The following is a 21,951-nucleotide window of genomic DNA, read 5'->3' as shown; positions in this document are numbered from 1 at the left end:
TGAGACAATGCCAATGCAAGTTGCAGAACAGTCCTTTCACATTTAATGTCTAATTGTAAATGTAAAGACAAAACAGTCTGCTGAGAGAATAGGAGGATAGTGACTTGGTGGCCTGTGCTCTGGAGAAGAAACCCCTAGGTCCTCCAGAGGCCAGGTTCCTACATTACTGAACTTTACAGGACAACTTGTTCTCAAGCCTATGAAGAGATAATCTAATAAAGATCCACAGCTTCCTGACTAGAAGACAGCTTAATGTGTGAAAAGCATTCAGACCCAATTACTGGAAAACAAGGCTTCCTCCATAAACAAGTTAACAGGTTTCTTCCATTTCATTTCTAAGTCAGTCTGTGTGTGGGCTATGGTCCCTGACTTGAATTATCTCTTAGTCCCCAGTCAATACTTATTACCAGGTGCTGTACAAGGTACTTTATACATGTTATTTCCATTAGTCCTCAGAACTTCTCTGAAGCTAAATGCTGTTATTTCCGTCCAGAGGTAAGAAATTGGAGACCCAGACAGGTCAGAACTCTTGCACAAAATCACATAGCTAATAAGTGGGCTTAAAGAATATAAGAGACAAAGTAGGCAGATAAAATTGCTGTGACATGCAATGCGCTGGCTCTTTATAGGCAGTAAATCAAATAGGTGAGGAGAAAGTGTATGTATCTGAATGGCTCTAAAGGTCAAAACACAACTTTTCATTACAAGAAAAGGAACAGAAAGAGAAACGCAGTGTTGTGTGAATCCTTATAAGATAAACCCTGTGATCATTAGCCAAGCAAACACTACGTGGAGGGTTTCATGGATGTAGTGCCACTTGCAGAAGATCTTGAAGAAAGAGCTGGCTCTCAGCAGGTAACAAAATTTGGATGCTGTTTTCTACTAAAGAAATAACCAGAGAAAAGCCAAAAATATGGGGAGTACATGCACAAGAAGTACATGTATGACATGCTGGATAGTCCATTTCATTATGGGGGAAAAGGCAAGGTGAAGATGCAATTACTATAGAGAATCTTCACTCCTGGGTCAGCCTACTTCATCTCAAATCCATTAAGTAAGATGACTTACTTATCTTTCCCATTGCTACCAGAAAACAGAGCTAAAAACAAAACAACAAAAATAAGCAAACAAGTAGAGCTGAGAATTTAAAAAAATCACTTCAGGTTAATCCCATGCATATACATACACAACTGTATTTTCCTTTCTCTCGATTCCCTTCTCAACACCTTGAACTCTAGTTCCCTATTTGGAATTTGTTTGGCTTAAGATAAAAAATTTACAAATCCTATGCCCGCTTATGAAGAATACTTTAACTGGAACCCCTGAATCCCATGATGGAGAAGAAAGAGTAACTCAAAGCTACAGAGTCTGGTTTTTCTTTTTTCTTTCAAGACCAAAGAGATACCACAGAAAGTATGTGGGTAAACGACTAACAAAATGACATTTTTTGCTCTTAGTGTGTATTTAGCTGCTATAGGTAAAGTTAGATTTAAGACAAGAGACTAATGGAAGAAAGACCATCGTGGAAGTTCTTTGATAGTCAAGAAGTATAGGTCAGAAGAGAAGTAACAACAGTGAGAAGGGAGACAGAATAGAGGGATGCAGACAGTAGGAAAGAAGCAGAACTGCCAATTCACCCTAATATCCTGGCTTTTTTTCAGACAATGATTCAAAATTAGAAGCAAGGATATACATTCGAAAGGTTCAGGGGTCAAGTCAGAGCTTTTACTAGCTAACATGACTTTGAGCAAAACATCTTTTCTTTCAAAATATCTTCTTAACATCCTTATGTGCAAGACAGGAATGATAGTACTTCTGACTATATGAAGTTGTCTTTAAAAATAAATGAAACAATGCATCTGAAGAAATGATTACGATGTCTAGCACAAAGCAATACTATCAAAGTTATCAAGACATGTAAGACAGATGAGAAGTTAGAGTGATATATGGGAAAACATTAATGATCACCAGAATCTATGTGACAAGGAAGGTATTACCCAAAAGTGAGGACTAACAGAAGTGTTTCAGAAAGCAGTTTCCTGTGTTTTCCTTTTGTGGAACTATAGCTCTATGTTTTATATCTAGTGCTCCAGCAATCAGGAGGTACTGCTTTCAAAAATCTGCTCTGAGTTTTATTATGCAATATCCTTACAACCAATGAAAAGTCATGCATTTCATTTTCATCCAAAACCTGTATATAGCTATGTATTAATATAAAAAACATGAAATACTAATTCATGATAGGCTTTGTAACAGGTAAGATCATGGTAACTTTCCTTTTATAAAACTTCAGGAAAAACTGGGAGAGAATGAGGGATGGAGTGACACTGTTCAAGAGAAAATGTACTCATTACCTGGCAGTAACCCCTCTGTATATCACCTTTACAACAAAATTTAAACAATTTTTAAAAAAGACTTAAAAGGACATATCATCACTGATATAATCAAAACAATCAAGGGCAAATCAATGGTAAATAAAAGTATATTAGATTCAATTAAAAGTAAATTCAAGCAGAAACAGTCTCCAAAACAAAATGTACACAACAATTCTCATCAAGAAGGGATCTTTTGCTTACCTGGATAGTAACTCTACAAGAAGTTCATCACTCAAAGGGAGCCTGGAAGACTTACATATCCTTTTGACATCTATGGTAGGTAATACATGTTTTCTGCATTAAAACAAAGTAAAGTGGGTTTTATACATCGTGTGTTCCATGAACAACAATTATATGATATAAGAAAGAAAACAGAAACAACATATCCTGAAAATGTACACATGAAGGTATGCATGAAAACTGATATTGGAATGTTCCACAAGGAAAAACAGTAGTATTATATTTCACCAACATTTTCCAATTCAGAGGTCACTAGATTTCTCTCCTTACTATGGGCTTTCTATCAAGATCCAGATTCAGATATTTGGTTGGTGATAATGCAGGCCTATTTAGGCTGTATCCATGAGTGTTGCTCTCAGTAATCGATATGCATTCTTGACCACTAGTCAAAAATGGTGCTGATATTTGAAAACATCTTTTAAATTTGACAGGCATTTAGAGCATCCAACACAAGTATAATATGACTTGGGGGTGTTTTTAGGTCTTTTTCTTGGACCCGAAACCAACTGGGGCCTTAACATTCCCTTCAATTTTGTGAGATGCAAATCATTTTCTCTAGAGGAGGCCCAACATTCATTTTCCCCAGCCTATTGGCAGCCTAGAAATGCTTGCCAAATACTCAGCCAATGTTCTTTGAGACACTACACAAAATTGTAACCCAAAGGAAACAAATTGGCCTCTTTTCTTTGCAATGAGAATGTTGTTTACAATCAAAGCTTATTAGATCTAGATGAACCCCAGGCTGTCTTATCAAGCAGCTCTAATACTCTCCAGAAGTATTTCTTTAGTGAGGGAGGATCATATCTCTCACCCTGGTGGAAGACACAGCCAAGGTTATGCAAAGCTCAGGCCACATATTCTCCAGTAGGCAACAAGGAAGTTTAAAGAGTCAAAGAAAAATTCAAATGTCATAATAACTCAATAAAGATGCATTATGAATTCGAAAAATAATCACGTGCCCTTTTAAGGTAAACTATGATTTGTTAAAGATATTTAAGGCATGACCTGGCCACCTGGATACAGATATAAAGTCTAAGGATAAGCAAAGGAATCACAGGGAAGAAAGGGGCAATGGTATACAGTAATAAGGTTAAAAGCTAGAGTTGACACTGATTAAGATGCACTGTACTCAGAAACTGACACGTTGGATTCAAACCCTTTAGTAAAACTATTTCATGATAATAAAAATTAAATTAAAATTAAGAAAATAGAAGCTGGAGTGAGAACTAAAATTTCCAACAGCAAAAAAAATCAATAAATTCCTATTGAATTGATGGATTTCCCCTACATTCTATTAGGTGGCATATACCAAAACCACTGTATCAAGCTGTATGTAACTATGATCTAATAAGACTTTATACATACTAACCATGTGTTAGAAATAATTATATTTTCATTCATTACTTTTGTGTGTGTGTGCCAGTCCTGGGGCTTGATCTTAGGGGTTTGGCACTGTCCCTGAGCTTCTTTTGCTCAAGGCTAGCACTCTACCACTTGAATCACAGCACCACTTCCGGCTTTTTCTGTTTATATGGTACTAGAAATCGAACCCAGGGTTTCATGCACGCTAGGCAAACACTCTACCACTAAGCCACATTCCTAGCTCACCGCTTTATTACTTTTAAGAAACAATTTCTAAGAATTTCTTTGGATTGTTTGTTTCCAAGTTTCTTGTTTTGTGTATTATCAAAGTCACATTTATAAGTCCCAGGTAGTACTGAAATAATGTGAGATAGCATCTCAGTATTAAAATTCCCTAACCTCTTGTTTCACTGCATGTTTCAGTTGAAAGCTTATCGAAGCAAATTCACATGCCAGGAGCAGCCTATTCTTTTAAAGATATACGGCCTGTTCTATTCCTCTCTTGTTTCCTAATGTGTTTGCTGAATAGTTGAGTATCATAAGACACACCAGTTTACTTTTAGACCTTTTGGATGATATGCATTTCTTTCATTACTCAGGCTCACATCAACTTAAATGATCTATTAAAATAAAATAAAGCTTACTTTGCTCGATCTTCATACAAACAGGTAGCTAAGAGCCTGTCAAAATTCTCAAACATACTTTTCTTGAACTTTTCATGGACCTGGGACATTAACGTAGTCAAATCTGTATCATCAGCAGAAGCCAAACGGTAGTGACGAGCAACAGTTATGATCTCCTGCTCTACAAGCTTCCCAGTAGTTATATCTATCAATATGTCTCTGCAAAGAAAATGGAAAAACACAGTAACATCTAAGAATATTTTACTCTTTCTTCTACTAAAAAATGTCCAAATTCCATTTTATAGAACTTTTGCCAACTATGTAGAGGATACATGGCTACTATTCTTTATTTTAAAGAGCAGCAGGAAGGCACTAACGCCATTTTATAAATAAAATGCTTTTCTCCCACTTTGATAGCAGCATGCCACCAGGAAGTAAACTGTTAAAGTCCTTGAGTAGTCAAAATACTTATCACTAAGTACATGGCTTTATTCAATATCTCTAATACTTCCTTACAGGAAATAATAGCTGACATGGATTTCCATTTTCCAAGGACCCCAAATTTGTAAGTCAATAATCTACAAAGGTGTTTTGCAGATAGGAAAATAATCTGATCTCTTTTGTAATCAAAAGTAAAAACTGATGCCTGCATCAGAAAGAATGGCATCGTCCCATTTGTTAGGAAATGGAAAGACTTGGAAAAAAATTATATTAAGTGAAGAAAGCCAGGCTTAAAAAAACATAGGTCCCATGGTTTCCCTTATTTGCAATAACTAGTATATGTCTAGGACAAGCAGAAAAGGTCAAAAGCTATGTACATATGACCATATAAGATGATGTTAAGTGAAATGAACCCCAAGATAGGGACACAAGTGTTTTTTTTTCTTGCTTGCTATTGTTTCTAACGTATTTATAATGTACCATGTGATCTTTGTGTTTCTTTGTATGTTCCTCCCCCATGGTATAACCCCTGTTTTCACTCTATTTGATGTGGGTGCCCTGCATCTTGTATATACACTTCTCTAATTTGGGAAGAGAGGGGGAAGAGAAAAAACAAAATGCTTAAATAGGGATATAGATTGACCCATTGTAACAATGACACTATGTTGAAAATAGAAGTTTACAATTTAGGGGTGGGGAGTGAAGTTGAGATAGGAGGGAAGGAACAGTAGGGGTAAAACAAAGGAGGAGGTAACAATGCTTGATAGGAAATGTACTCATTATCTTGCTCATATACTTATGTAACTGTAACCCCTCTGTACAGTATTTTTACAATATAAAACATATTAAAAATAAATTTAAAAAAGTAAAAACTGGTCTGGGCGCTGGTGGCTCAAGCCTATAATCCTAGCTACTCAGGAGGCTGAGATCTGAAGATCACAGTTCAAGGCCAGTCTGGGCAGGAAAGTCCAAGAGACGCTTATCTCCAATTAACTACCAGAAAACCAGAAGTGACACTGTGGCTCAAGTGGTAGAGCACTCTCCTTGAGCTGAAAAACTGAGGGACAGTACCCAGGCCCAGAGTTCAAGCTCCACACTGACAAAAAATAAAGTAAAATCTGATCTGGGCATTGGTGGTTTACACCTGTAATCCTAGCTATTCAGGAGAGGCTGAGATCTGAGGAATGTGGTTTGAAGCCAGCCTGGGCAGGAAATTCTATGAGACTCCTATGTCCAGTTAACTACTAGAAAGCCAGAAGTGGAACTATGGCACAAAGCAGTAGACTGCTAGCCTTGAGCAAAAAAGCTCAGGGACAATGCCCAATCAGAGTTCAAGCTCTGCTCCATGACATACTTACACACACAAAGAATAAAAACTGATACAACCTGGCAATGAGGAATAAATAAAGAGAAATGTTAAAAGAGCTATCTGGAACTGTAACTATATGAGTTTCCAGGAGACAAATAGCTTTGTGATTATTTGGCAAAGCTTAAAAAATGGTAACAGCAACATATTGAGAGGACCCAAAGACTAAAACATTGATTGTATTGCTTCTAATTTATTTACTGTATGAGTATTATAGATTATACAGCATGCATTAGGCAGAATTACATTGAAATGATAAAAACACAAAACACTATAGTGCTTAAATGAATAAGGTCCCACCAAAAAAATCTACTTAACCAGACATATTTCTGTTTCCAAGACTCAAAAATAAGCAAGGGAAAAATAATATTTTATTTGCTCTTGTAATATTGACCTGTCTTCTAAGAAGAATGGTTTTATTTCTTTTTGATAATTCATTAACATATTTAATCATTCTAGTTTACTCAGGAAAGCATCTAGGAAATTCTGTGATGTTATCTTATCCACAGGGATTACATTTTTGCCAATATCTACTTTTCTTATTTTTCAACGTTCAGGTTTGGGTTTTAGTTTACAATTTTTTCATTGTTGCTGTTCTGTGTTGTGCCAGAACTGAGGCTTGAACTATAGTCTTCACACTCTCACTTGGCATTTTTCCTCAAGCCTGGTACTCCACTACTTGAGCCATATATCCATTTCTGTTTTTTTGCTGGGTAATCAGAGATAAGTCTTGAGGATATGTCTCAGATTGACTTCAAACCTCAGTCCTCATATCTCAGCCACCTAAGTAGCTAGGATTATGGATGTGAGCCACCAAAACCCATCTTTGGTTTTAATTTTTTAATGGGAAATGAAGGCTAACTTAAACCAAGAGAACTGCACAATTTCAGAAAGTCAGGTCAAATAATTAATCTGTAATATTGACAAAGGTTCACTCTGTAGACTGTAAAATGACACTTCGGTACCTGAACTTTTTAGAGTCTATACTACATCAAGCATTCAATTGTACTCTCAAAATCAAAAGAGTGGAAGGGCCAATTGACTGAAATGAATAATATCAGTAATGAACTCTACTATTTACTGGGAAGTAGCTACATGTAAAGTCATGTGTTGCTAGGTACCTTTGACATGGAACATCTCTTTTTTTGTGGGGGGGAGGGGTCCGGTCGTGGAGTGTAAACTCTGGGCACTATCCCTCAGCTCTTCAGCTCAAGGCTAGCGCTCTACCACTTGAGCCACAGTGCCACTTCCGGCTTTTTTCTTTTTGCTTATGTGGTGCTGAGGAATAGAACTCAGGGCCTCATGCATGTGAGGCAAGTACTCTACCACTGAGCCAACTTCCCAGCCCTGGAACATCTCTTCTGACCTAGCAGATAGGTACTGTTGTTATCCTCATTCTACAGATGAAAAAAAGTGAGGCATAAAGCTGTTTAGTAATTCATCTTAGGTTTCCAGCTCCAAAATGTGAAGCTATATAGTGTGACCTCAAATCCTCTGCTCCTATATACTTCTCTAGTTCCCCTGTTCTGCTGGGAAAGAAGATGGAATAACTGGGTGGCATGGGACTTGGCAAAAAGAAAAAACTCTTTAAGGGCCATGGGATTGGAGCTGATTATTTTGTAGATCTCTCTTCTCTTTGCTGTCCATACTATGGTGGGAATATATCCCCCCAAAAATTCACATGTTGGAAAATTCATATTAATGGTATTTAGAGGTGGGATCTTTGGGAGGTAATTAGGATTAGAAGAGGTCATCAAGGTGGGACACCTCCACCTTATGGTGGCTTTAGTGGTTTTGTAAAAGGAGAATGAGAGCCCTAAGCTAGGCAGCTTGCTCTGTTCCTACTCTGTCCAACATGTTATGATGCAACAAGGCCCTCATCAGATGCCACGATCATGTTCTTTGACTTCCAACCTCCAAAACAGTGAGCCAAAGGTACTTCTATTCTTTATAAACTACCTATCTCTAGCATTTTGTTACAGCAACAGAAATTGTACTGAGATTGTTCATTACCTCTGCTTTGCAGACTATCATTAGCCAGCACACACACAAAAAAAGAACATAATTTTTAAAAGCTTGAGTAACCATCTCTGACAGAGCACTGACCACACAGTACATACTGTAAGGACAGCCCCAGGCTTTCAGTATTTGTCATGGAATAATCAGCTAAGACTATGCATAAAATGGAACACCCTACCATCATTACTAAAATGTAGATTTGTATTTATTGGTATAAAAATATTCATGCTATGCTGATCCTAGTGAAACTCAAGATACAAGTACATGTGTAGTCATACAAAAAAGAGCTTGATACAGATGGCTCAAGCCTGTAATCCTAGCTTCTCAGGAGGCTGAGACCTAAGGATCACAATTCAAAGCAAGCCCTAGAAGAAAAAAAAGCTGTGAAACTCTTATCTCTGGGTAACCAGAAAAGAGCCAGAAGTGGAGCTGTGGCTCAAGAGAGAGTGAAAAACCTAAGGGACAGCACCAAGTCCTTGAGTGTAAGCCCCAGCACTGGCATAAAATAAATCAAACAGGAAGAAAGGAAGGAGGGAAGGAACGAAGGAAGGGAGGAAGGGAAGGAGGGAGGAAAGGGGGAAGGGAGGAAACAGAATTATCTAGGCCAAAATATCGACAGTAATGCAAGTAATTGAAGAGATTTATTTCTTTTCTGAAACCTATTTGTACTTTTTCTGGGTTTTTCTAATAATCAAAGTCACACTTCATAGTCACAAAGAAAAATCATGTGAAAGCTTCTTCCTTTCTTATCTTCAACCAATGTGAACAGAGCATGTGGCACATTATCAAGGATGAGCATAAAAAACATGTGCATCACAACCATGTTCAACGCAGCATTATTCACCATAACTAAGATAAGGAACCAACCCAGATGCCCCTCAGTAGATGAATGGATCAAAAAAATGTGATATATATATATATATATATATATATATATATATATATATATACAATGGAATTCTATGCCTCCATCAGAAAGAACAACATCACCCCATTTGTTAGGAAATGGAAAGACTTGGGGAAAAATATACTAAGTGAAGTAAGCCAGGCCCAAAGAAACATAGGTCCCATAGTTTCCATTATTTGCAATAACTAGTACATGTCTAGGACAAGCAGTAAAGGTCAAAAGCTATATACATATGACCATATAAGATGATGTTAAGTGAAATGAACCCCAGGATAGGGACACAAGTGGGTTTTTTTCTTTCTTGCTATTGTTTTTAATGTACTTTTAATGTACTATGTGATTCTTTTGTTTCTTTTGTGTGTTCTTCCCCCATGGTGTAACCCCTGCTTTCACTGTATTGGATTCTGGTGTCCTGCATCTTGTATATACATTTTTATAATTTGGGGAGGGGGAAAGATATAACAAAATGCTGAAATAAGGATACAGGTTGACCCATTGTAACAGTGAGATGTTCAAGATGCTATGTTGAAAATGAACTTTACAATTTCACTTTACAGTTTGGGGTGGGAGGGAGGAGATGGGGAGGTAGGGAGGAAGGGATGGTAGGGGAAAAACAAAGGAGGAGGTAACAATGCTCGATAGGAAATGCACTCATTACCCTACTCATGTAACAGTAACCCCTCTGTACAGTATTTTTACAATAAAATATATATATAAACATGTGCATCAATAACTAGGAACTTTCTGTACAACTTTAAATTTATAATAGCACCACCAGATCCTACCTCTTCATCGGGTAAACTGAAAATATGCTTGCATCAGTGCAGTTAAAATTTGTATCTGCTGTGTTTCTATACATTTTTAAGGGGGAAAACAGTTCCATATTCAACAGCATTACACAGTTTAATATGAGACCTTCAAACAAACCATGTCACACTGAAAACTGTCACCAGTTGTGGGGGACACCAGAGGTGCCACAAGACTGCTTACAAGGCATGACCTCAACTGGCACATCTAATCCTTACCTTGCAGCCCTCAAATGGCTGTTGCTACTTTGCCCTGAATTTGCCATGATTTCCTTCTTGAGGATTTACTATTCCCTGTCAGATCTTATTGGGTTTCACAAAGAATTGGCAATCTTTTCAGCAGTAATATACTTCTTTTTTGCCAGTCATGGGACTTGAATTCAGGGTCTGGGTACTGTGCCTAAGCTTCTTTTGCTCAAGGCTAGCACTCTACCGCTTGAGCCACAGCACCAGTTCCAGCTTGTTTTTTTCTGTGTATGTGGTACTGAGGAATTGAACCCAGGGCTTCATGCACAGTAGGCAAGCACTCTACCACTAAGCCACATTCCCAGCCCTATACTTCATTTTTTAAAATTGTAGTGAAATATACATAGCATGAAATTTACCATTTGTGGCACTGGCAGTATTGTGAAAACACTACCTTTATCTAGTTCCAAAGCATTCCATCAGTCTAAAGAAATGTCATGCCCACTAAGCAGTTCCTTTCCTTTCTTCCCCCAGTCCTCTCCACTGCTATCTCTGATGATTTGAAAATTCTTGGAATTTTAGATAAATGGAATCATATGTGGTCTAACTAACTTCTTTCTGTTAACACAATGCTTTCAATATACAGCTATTTTGTGACATGTATAAGTACCTTGTTTGTTCCTTTTATGTCAGATTAATATTACTTTGAATGACTATATCACATATTACTTACACATTTGTGCAGAAAGACATCTTGGTTATGTTGCCTTTTGACTATTGTGAATTGTGTTGCTATGATTTGTGTACAAGGTTTTTGTTGAATGCCTGTTTTCAATTCTTCGGGGTATCTGTGTGTAGGCACACTCTCTCACACACACACATACTGAAGAGTGAAATTGTGGGGTTATTTGGTAATTCTGTTTAATCTACTGAAGAACCACAAATTTTTCTGCATACTCCACTTTGCTTAGCAGAATAAAAACAAAAGTCCAAGTTCTATCAAGCATAGCCCTTGAGAGTAAATAATAAGATCTGCCATTGACATATATCTTCTTGTCTAATCTCTTAGGATGAATGAAATTATACTTTTAAATAAGTTACAAATTACACTGATCCAGGCTGAAGGTGTGGCTCAAGTGTTAGAGACTACTTACCTAGCAAACAACAAATTCAAATCCAATCTGTCCTCCAAAAAAGAAATTATGCATGTAAAAGGGGGTGAGACTATGGCTTGGTGGTATAACACCTGCCTAGCAAGTGCAAGGCTATGAGTTCAAACCCAGTACCACAAAAAAGTACTGATCTTTTGCTCACTGAATAATATTAATGTTAAAGATTCTAGTGTTATTACTTTGTCTTTGTCCAATATTACCTCACATTGGTAAATTTATATAGTATATTGTACATTTATTAATTGTAAAATTATTAATCTTATAACATATGCTTAGTTAATATTATAAATTATTTTTTACAAGATTGAAAAAAATGTCCATCCTCTATGACCCATCTTTCACTCTTTAGTAGCCTTACTGCACTTCTTGCTCCCCTCAAACAGGTCAAATTATGTTTCACCTCACAGCCTTTACACTTGCTGTTTCTACTATTTGGATTTCTCTTCTTCAACAAAGGTACATACTACAGACCTCTATCTCCTATAGGGCATCTTTTCTGCTTATATATCGGCTTCTCCATTAAGGCCTTCCCTAACTAGCCTTGTTAAAAGTATGAGCCCTGTTTCTATAACCGTTACTCCTTTCCTGCTTTCTTTTCTTCAATGACATTCATCATACTTTACTAGAAAATTCCTTATTTTACACATCATCTTCATGTTCCCCCATTCCCAGAAGAAACTTCCACTTGGGGTAAGGCTGAGTTGTCCTATTTTGTTCACTGTAATACCATAAATAGTGTAGTCTCTAGAACAAAGCAAGCTGAATAAAAGTTTGCCGAATAGATGAAAAACTGAGGCTATGAAAAGCATTCAGTATAGTGCCTGGAACTACGAATACTCAATAAATGAGAGCAGTTTTTATTTTCGTCATCTCACAAGGGAGATCATATCAAGTTGTTTTAAAGACTTTAAAGAAGCAGAAGTGTGCACCAGTCCCGCGGATCTGTGTCTTGCTTCAACAGTGTTTGGACGGAACAGACCCCGGGACTCCTCCTTTCCACCACCAACTGCCTCTTCATTCACCACCTCTGACCCTGATCTTCTCGCCCATTGCCTTCTTCCAGGACCAACCAACGCCGTGTTTTTCTGTGGTTAGCTCTGTATCCATGACCAGCCATGACCTCTCAGATTCGTCAGAATTACTCCACCGAGGTGGAGGCTGCTGTCAACAGCCTGGTCAACTTGCATTTGCAGGCCTCCTACACCTACCCTCTCTGGGCTACTGTTTCGATCGCGATGATGTGGCTCTGGTGTGCGTGGGCCATTTCTTCTGCGAGTTGGCGGAGGAGAAGCATGAGGGCGCCCAGCGCCTCCTGAAGATGCAGAACCAGTGCGGCGGCCGCGCGCTGTTCCAGGATGTGCAGAAACCTTCTCAGGATGAGTGGGGTAAAACCGTGGAGGCCATGGAAGCCGCCCTGGCCCTGGAGAAGAACCTAAACCAAGCCATTTTGGATCTTCATGCCATGGGTTCTGCTTGCACAGACTCCCATCTCTGTGACTTCCTGGAGAACCATTTCCTGGATGAAGAGGTGAAGCTCATCAAGAAGATGGGCGACCACTTAACCAACCTCCACAGGCTGGCTGCCCCTCAGGCAGGAATAGGCGAGTATCTCTTCGAACGACTCACCCTCAAGCACGACTAGAGAACACGAGAGTCCAGCAGCCTTTGAGGGCCATCTCTGCCTTGCCAGATATCAGGGTTTCCGCCTGAGCTTCTGCCTCTAGCCATTGGGAAACTTCCTAACTAACCATCCTGGAGCCCATCCCCAGCCTTGTATCAAATGAAATAAACCTTTTTGCAGCAAAAAATATAAATAAATAAAGAGTTTAAAGAGTAGCTTCTTTTCAGTTTACCTTGGAGGAATTGGACATGTATTTAATGACTAAGAAACCTTAAATTTTCTCTACAGAATGTAAAAGGAAAATGGTCCACTTATTTTCAAAAGTCCTATTCAGGAATAAGTCTGAAGTGATTAAAAAAAAAAAAAAACAAGTTCCAGGTGAGTCTTCTTTATAAACTGGATAGATCTCAAAAGTTCCACAAACACTCCATTTTTAGAAATCAAATCAAATGCCCTCTTTCATACTCAGTTACACAGAAAAATACATTATCCTCATTTTGGTCATTTTTAATTGGCAATGGTACAGAACATCTTAGCTGTAAATTCCTCTCGTTTCTCTCAAGTTCCTGATGACAAATCAGCACACTGAACCCTAAAAATAAATTCTTTTGAAATGAAAGAATCTTATGACAGTATAATTACTGCCGAATTCATCTGCTTTGTAAATTGGTTTTTTGATATATTTTCTAAAAGAGAAGTACATCAGCATTGAAAGCCATGACCCTATTTTTTCCAAATTAAATGTAAACGATATCTTGTTTTCTTTTTATTACTACTCTAACCTTCAATTTGCATCAAATATTTTTTTTTCTGATTTTGACATGTAGTACAAGGTACATAATCATTTTAATTCACTTAGCTTGAAATTCAGAATGGCCTGTTGCACTGGATTTTGGGCTATTTGAGTCTAGCCAAACAGAAAAATTTTCTTATGCAGGTAAGAGCAATTTCTGTACATTATTAACAGTCTACTCCTCATAGTAGTATAATTTTAGACATCCGTTAAAATTGAGGTAACATGCATTTAAAAAAGCTCAAATACCAGTGAGTGTTTTTGTTTCTTAAATTGTATCAATATTTTTGGAGGGGGTTAAGCAAATGTAAGTCTCAATAACAAGTTGGCAATGTTGGGAGAAAGGAGCAAAAATGTATCTCATTTTAAATAGAGTTCTTCATTTTATATAACATTATTTTTTACTAATACCTATCCTGTGCTCAGGGCTGTTGGTAGAATTTTTATTAAGACAGGGTCTCACTATGGATCCCAGGCAGGCCTTGAATTTACAACCCTCTTGCCTCTCTCTCACAATTGCTATTGCATTTGTCTTTGTAACTTTGTTTTTAACTTTCTTATTTGGTTGCCAGATGTTTTTGAGGCTTATAAGATCATGCTGAGTTCTGAAACCATTAGAGAATCTTACATGTAGAATAATCCCACATAAACCCACTGGTTCTTAGGTCACACATAGACTGAATGCAAGATGGGAGTGTGCACCTTTGGGTGCTTATAATCAACTTCGAAACTCAAAACTTTCTATCAGATTCTTCACTCGTTTTAATGACACACTTTAAAATGGAAAACTCACTGTTTTTTGTTTTTTATTTTATTTTAATTACTTTATTGTTGTTTTAGAGGTGATATATACAGTGGGGTTACCTTTATATACAACAGGTAATGAGTAAATTTCCTTCCTTTTGCATAGCATCATCTGTTCCCTCATTCTCTACATTCCCTCCTTCCCATCTCCATCCATGAGTTATGTGGTTCACTTTCATCAATGTCCAGTAAAATGGAAAACTTATTGTTCTTAATAAAAGTAATTCATTTCCAATTATAGAGAATTTGGATAATATATAAAAACAATATTTTAAAAAGAGGAGCTGAGGAGTTGGCTTACTGGTAGCATCACTGCACCTGGCCTCATTTACCTTTTTGTGAAGTGGTTTTGCTTTAAATTTACATATATAAGTGTGTATATGTATGTTCATATATGAAACCAATCGTAATGGTAATTATGGTTTTAATTTTTTTTGGGGGGGGGTCCATTTGTGGGGCCTGAACTCTGGGCCTGGGCGCTATCCCTCAACTCTTCAGCTCAAGGCTAGCACTCTACCACTTGAGCCACAGCGTCACTTCTGGCTTTTTTCTTTTGCTTATGTGGTGCTGAGGAATCGAACCCAGGGCGTCAGGCATGCAAGGCAAGCGCTCTACCACTGAATCACCTTCCCAACCCCTGGTTTTAATTCTTTAAGATGCCCCTCCCTTGATTTCCTCATTTGTATTGCTTTATTCATGCTTTGCATCAATGTACTAAAGTAATGTGTTTCTTTGAGCAATTTACAAAAAAATATATTTTAAGTTTTCTTGCAGATTTGAAAGCATTTCCAATGACCCATGTACAAAAAAACAACTCATCCGCAGTTTGTTTACCCTCAAAGCACTGAAAATTTGATCCAGTTCTTCCTTGCATTACCTGAGGCCACTTTTGGTTTACAGGTCACTGGTGCTGCTGCTAGTATATTTTTAAAGTTTGTGTGTGTGTGTGTGTGTGTGTGTGTGTGTGTGTGTCCGTGTCCACTTTTCTTTGATGTTTATAATAATGGTTTCTTTGATAGCTCTTTTTAAATTTTTACCAAGGTGTATTTAGTCATCTCTTTCCATATATTTTTGTTTGGAAAAATGAATTCTCTCAATTTCTAGATCCTTTTTTAAGTTTAGAAAAAGATTATGTGAACAGCTGTGAATGTAGCTCTGTGGTAAAGCACACACTTAGATGAAAGAGACTCTGGGCTCAATCCAGACCACCACTCTTTGAAAAGAAACAGATAAATAAAAAACAAGGATTTTGTTTTAGAAAATCTCTGACTTTAGTTGTATTTCTTCAGTTCCCTCTCTACCACCATTTCTGCTCTCTTCTTCCTCATTGCTTCAACCCCTTTCTTATTTTGTTCTGGAAGTATTTCTGAAGATAGTTCTCTAGTTTACTACTACTGAGTTTTTTCCATGTCTGGTCTCCTGTTAGTATCTCCTGTTAACTTTTAACTCAGAAAATAATGTGTTCTGTAGGTTTTTAGAACAAGTAGTTCCCTATTTTGGTCTGTTTGCTTCTCAAAAATGGTTAGTGCTTGCTGAGACATACATTCTCTTATGGTCATAACACAACTAGTTTCTAAGAATAAACAAACTAAAACCATTTTTTCCATCCAATAAACCATGTTTGGAATCTGCATGAGAATCCAGACTTAAGTTTTTCCTGTTTGTGCAACTTTACAAAAAGGTCAGTAGGTTCGTCTGGGTGTTGGTGTGTGGCTGGCAGTTCACAAATCTCACAGGCTCTGTCAAAGATGTGATGTATACACATATTTGTGTGTGCATGTGTTTATGTGTAAGTGTGGAGAATTGTTAAGGAAAGGAGAAATTCAATCACTTCTAGGAGCCAAGTCAATATGGTAAGAAGGTACATTTACTTTAGAAAGCAGGAAAGACAAGCTTTTCATTTGAAGACCAAGAAGTCACATTTGGTTTGGAGATTTAGAAAGAAAACCAGAGCATAAATGGAGAGTAAAGGTGAAAAACCTTTCCAAGCACTGGTAGCTCATGCCTATAATTCTAGCTACTCAGGAGTTTGAAACCTAGAAGACATTGGTTCAAAGCCAACATAGGCAGAAAAAGTCTGAGAGATTCTATCTCTAATTTATCAGCAAAATGACAGACTGTCAAAGTACCAGCCATGGGCTGAAATATTGAGCAAGAACATCAGGCCCAGCGCTCAAGCCCCAGAACTGGCATTTTAAAAATAAGTTTAATAAGTTGTGAGAATACTGTACAGAGGAGGGGTTACAGTTACATGAGCAAGGTAATGAATACATTTCTCATTTTTAAATATATATATAAATATATATATATATAAAGTAAATATGTAAATACAATAAAGAGACTAATAACCTAAGCATTGACAAAGAGTTCCAAGAGGATCTCCATGTCCCATGTCTCCAGAGGTCTGTCATTCACAATCGGCAGCACAACCCTTAGTAATAGCTCTTGGGCCTGTGTTCTTTTGGGTACTTTTAGGGACTCCTCGGCCAAGACACAAATCAGAAAAGAAGAACATGAAGTCCAATAGTGAGTAAATCGTTTACATCCTTGTTCAAATATGAAGAAGGAAAATTTCTTAAATTTTCATCATGATCTATTTTTGGATTTGTTTGGGGACTTCTATGAAGTTTGGTTGAGAGCAGTCCTGGACTGAGAAATAAATCACTTATCAGAAGTTACAGCTACAACCTAGGCAAACCATCTGACTACATTTTGACAGTGGCTGGAACTTTTTTAAACTGTGCAATGTTATAAGAAATCATTTTCAGTCCAGATAATATAATGAGAACTTGTTCCTGGCTCTTTATTTTAAACACACTGTGCTTAAAATCCATGTAATGAATCCTAGCATGTAACCACAGAGCGTCAAATCTAAATATAGCAGTTTTTAAAGTAATAGAAGAAATCTTGATGCTGATAGTTTCCCCTATAAAGCCTATGTGGCTCTGAATCAAATAATTAAATAAATATGCTCCTCTATTAAGTGTTTTATATTTTACTTATAACAAAAATAAAGGAAAACTGAGCATGAGTGAATTAAGATCAAATAAAATCTGATGTCAGACACAAGCCTAATTTTCCTGCCACCTCAGAGCCTAGCCAAATTCACTGCTGGGTATAGAGAGGAGAAGATGAGCACCCCTTGCAAGTCTGATGCATATACCTTCCCAAGCCAAGAATTGTCCCTCTCAGGGTCTACTACGTAGGATTCTAATTTGTTGCAACAGTGACTAGCTACAACCACTGCTATTTCATTTTCAGACAGCTGCAAAGTCAAATGAAGCCTGCATTGTGGCATCAGGGGTCTGTGCCTGGGTAGGGCATTAATTCTGCTCAAAATCATTTCCTCTCATCTGTGATCTATTGCCCCACTTCCCTGAATACTTCATGTTCTCTGCACCCTTTCCTGTGTGATTCTGATATTCAAACCTCTAAAGGAGCACAATTTCTTCCTGCTTCCTAATAGTGGGGTCAGGCATGATGCTTATTTTGGCCAATATAAGGATGTAGAAGTCAAAGTGTGCTAGTTCTGAGCCTTGGCTTCAAGAGGCCTTCTCTATTTCTCATTCCCCGACTATACTTTTCTCATTACTCTAAGAATGGCACATCTGAGTTAGCTTGCTGGTTCCTTAGAGAAGGAAGACAGTACAGGGATTCAGGTTGACCTGACTGTAGCCATTTTGAGTCATAACCACCATGACTACATCTCAGTAACCCTGGTCTGTTTTCCCTATGTAGACAAACATCATAAGAGTTGGTATGAGGCACTTTATAACTTGGACCACAGCATAACAAATATGCCTGATGTCCTTAATATAAAGCTTTAGATAAAGCAGGTATGTCTGACTTAGATGAAGTCACATTTTTCTTGACCTCTATATAATCGCCATTCTTCTAGTCCAAATTATGGGGAATCTGTCTTTCTGCTACCCAAAATGCATTCCTCAAATAAGACCACCAGTCAACTGCATTGTGCAATCCTGGATCTGTCCACTTTTCTTGTGTCTCATGGCAACTTGAGATTGGTTCTTATACACTGGGATATTTTTCTGGAACAGAATAAGTTAAGGAATACATCCACTGACCCCTAACCCAATCAGCCAATCAATCCATGGACCTGAGAGCTAAGTAAATGCTTATTTGACATAACATTTAGATTTTGAGACTGTTTATAATTGGGAAAAAAGCTGGGCACAAGTGGCTTATGCCCATGATCTTTGTTATTCAGAAGGCTGAGATCTGAAAATCAAATTTTGAAGCCAGCCCTGGCAGGAAAGTCTATGAGACTCTGATCTCCAGTTAACCACCAAAAAACCAGGGTAGAGCTGTGACTCAAGTGGTAGAGTGCTAGCCTTGAGCACAAAAGCTCAGAGACAGTGTCCAGATCCTGAGGTCAAACTCCAGGACCAGCACGCACGCACGCACACACACACACACACACACACACACACAATTGGGGAGATGGAGAATTGAATTTTCTCCCAAGCCCTACCTCTTCCACTCTTCTTCACCAGAGGTCAGAAAGAGGCACTTCATGGGGTGAAACTGGACCTCAGAAAATTAGGCACCTGAGTTATGGCACATGAGGTCCTTCATAGAACCACTTTGATTGAACAGCCTTATGAAAGGAAGTTTTCTTTTTAAAAAATTACTGCTAGAAACAGCCAGTTGGAATTCATCCTGGGACTCTGGATGGAGCAACTGAGATTTCCATCCACCTACCAAAAGGTGCTCTCTGTGAGCAGTTGGAAGAGGCTATATTTCTTGAACTCTGAATTAGGATTTCTTTTCCTCAGCAACTGGTTTATTGTTGCTTTAGGACTAGCGCGTATCCTGTAAGTGATTATGCTGCCATATTTTGTGCTGACTTCTAGGAAGCTCAGAGACATCTATGTGGTTGAGTAAATGCTCATGGCTTTAGAGCCTGTAGCATGTATTCTGCTGGGTTTGAGTGTAGTTCAGTGGTAGAGCAGTGTACTTGTCTAGCATGAATGAAGTCCTGGCTTCCATCCTAGCACTGACAAAAAAAGCACTGACAAAAACATAGATTGTGTGTCAGCCACTATTTTTTCTTACTAAATTATTTTTGCTCTTATTATTTGTATGTCTGTTTTATGGTGTAGAATTGCATTAATATAAAAATAAATATGACAATAAGGCAATAAATTTATTTCTATTTTTCCTTATTTCAGAAATTAATTTCTGAAATATTAAAATGATGATATACAAATAATGAAAGCAAAAGAAAATATAAAAATGGAAAAAATGGTGGCTGACACCGTCTATTTAGTTTTTGGTTAGTCATAGGTCCTGAACTCTGGGCCTAGATGATGTCTCTCAGCTTTTCTGCTCAAGGCTAGCACTCTACTCATTGAGCCACACCTTGAGTGCCACTTCCAGCTTTTTCTCTTGTGTGGTGCTGAGGGGCTCATGCATGCAAGGCAAGCACTCTATCACCTTCCCAGCCCCATAGTCTATTTTTTAAACCTTTACAAATATCTGCAAACCAGATGATAGCGTTCCAGAAAACACAAGATGATTTCAAGAAGAACACATGTCTCAAGATTGGAGAGACAGCTGGTACCAAGGGTACATTTATGCTTTTTTATCTCAATAATATAAAACTTACATGTAGCCAGTAGAAAGGGGAGCTTAATTAAACCTGAGTATTTCTTGGTTTGGTGTTTAGCATATGATAATTCATCTAATGCCCCTAGCAGCCTCTTGGATTATTTGAATTTCACAGAAGAACCAGTGCACTACAGACAAAGAAGTGGAGAAATCTGTCAACTTAGCTAGGTTAAATCTAAATCTTTACGTCTAATGAAACAGATTGCCTGGTACAAATCATACATCTGCAATTTAATACCTGATTCTGAGTAGCTTCCTTAACTTCTTGTTTTTCAGATAACTCATTTGAAAAATGGGCTCTAATAAAGCTAAATTTATATAATAGTGTCTTGTGAAATAAAAAGGTATAATGTATGGGTATTTCCTAAAACACTTGTCACACATAAAGAACATATAACTGTTCGCTATTTTTCTAATTATTAATAAGTGGCACAATGACTTGTCCTTCCAAAAAGAGCAAAATATGTCTAAGAATACCCAACTAACCAGGTACTATTAAGTGAGTAAAAACAGAGTCCAAACAAAGGATTCCATCTTTGATCACTCATTCATTCATTCTTTGCTTCTTCAATTAACATATAGGTGGGAATAAAGAGATAGGTTGAGTGTACCAAGCATAAATGCAAATGCAATAGTAGAGATACCAGAAGTGAGGTGGTCAGGAACATCATAAGAATGGAAAGGTGACCTAGACTGTGCAAATTGGGGCAGACAGGACAAAACTAAACAACAAAGGAGAGGCCCTCAGCAAAATGGTGTAGGAAGAGAGTGACCAGAGGAAGCAAGCCAGAACAAATAGTCCTATACCACAGGGCAGGCTGGAACTCTTGAAGCCAGCTCACTTGTTTCTGAATCTCTGTCATTCACCCTGGGACCTGCCACAGAACAGGTACTCAATGTTTATTTTTTAAATGAATGGTAAACGCACATGATTCAAAACTATAGAATGTACAAGGCACACTGTAAACAACTCATGGTTGGGTTACAAAATTTACTTGAGTGAAAAGCAGTCAGGCAGGACCTGTTCTATGGTGGTCCCAAATGTCCTTACCTTCCTGCCCTTAAGTATTCTCTTATTTTATATTTTCATTTTTACACAATAATTCTCCCTTAGAGGAAGTACAAATTAGCAGTTAGTTACTGTTCCCATTGTTAAAAAACAAAATTTGGAATCTAATTAAAGAAAAAAGCATGGGTGGTACTAACTGAATCATTTGTTACTAACAATGTGGCTACATATATCCCTTGTTTTTATTCACAGAACTTCATTTAGAAAACAGACCATTAGCACATTGTATTCTGGATAAAATAGTAGTTTTACTGTTAATGCTTTACCCACTCCCACAAGAATATAATTATGGAAAAAGAAATAAAATAAACAATATAAATATATATGTATATATATAAAACTTCAGAAAAAGACTTGGTCATTTTTCCACTCTTTAAAAACATTAGAAATTATATGTTAGGCACAACATTATATAATTTACTTATGTGAAAAGTCAAAAAAAAAATTCTAACATCCCATAAAACTCAGAGTTGTAAGAATGGATATGTTTTAAAAATAGAATGATTATGATTTTTAAACAGTGGAATTGATTTTAA

The 21,951-nt window shown here is 37.5% G+C and overlaps 1 protein-coding gene and 1 pseudogene across 2 annotated transcripts in view; one reads left to right on the top strand and one right to left on the bottom strand.

The window, feature by feature from the left end:
* Positions 1-21,951, bottom strand: part of Efhc2 (EF-hand domain (C-terminal) containing 2) — a 164,266-nt gene that overhangs the window by 22,615 nt on the left and 119,700 nt on the right. The window contains exons 12-13 of the mRNA XM_013030843.1: positions 4,622-4,819; positions 2,577-2,669 (exon numbers count right to left, since the gene is read on the bottom strand). Coding sequence (XP_012886297.1) covers positions 2,577-2,669; positions 4,622-4,819 — 291 coding nt within the window. The remainder of the gene's footprint in view (positions 1-2,576; positions 2,670-4,621; positions 4,820-21,951) is intronic.
* Positions 12,613-13,252, top strand: LOC105996663 (annotated as a pseudogene). Its single transcript, XR_001175614.1, has one exon. The product of XR_001175614.1 is annotated as a ferritin light chain pseudogene (transcript).

Source organism: Dipodomys ordii, unplaced genomic scaffold (assembly GCF_000151885.1).
Source record: "Dipodomys ordii isolate 6190 unplaced genomic scaffold, Dord_2.0 Scaffold134, whole genome shotgun sequence".
Classification (NCBI taxonomy): domain Eukaryota; kingdom Metazoa; phylum Chordata; class Mammalia; order Rodentia; family Heteromyidae; genus Dipodomys; species Dipodomys ordii.
Note: the sequence above shows the minus strand (reverse complement) of the source record. Positions and strands in the feature narration are given on the sequence as shown.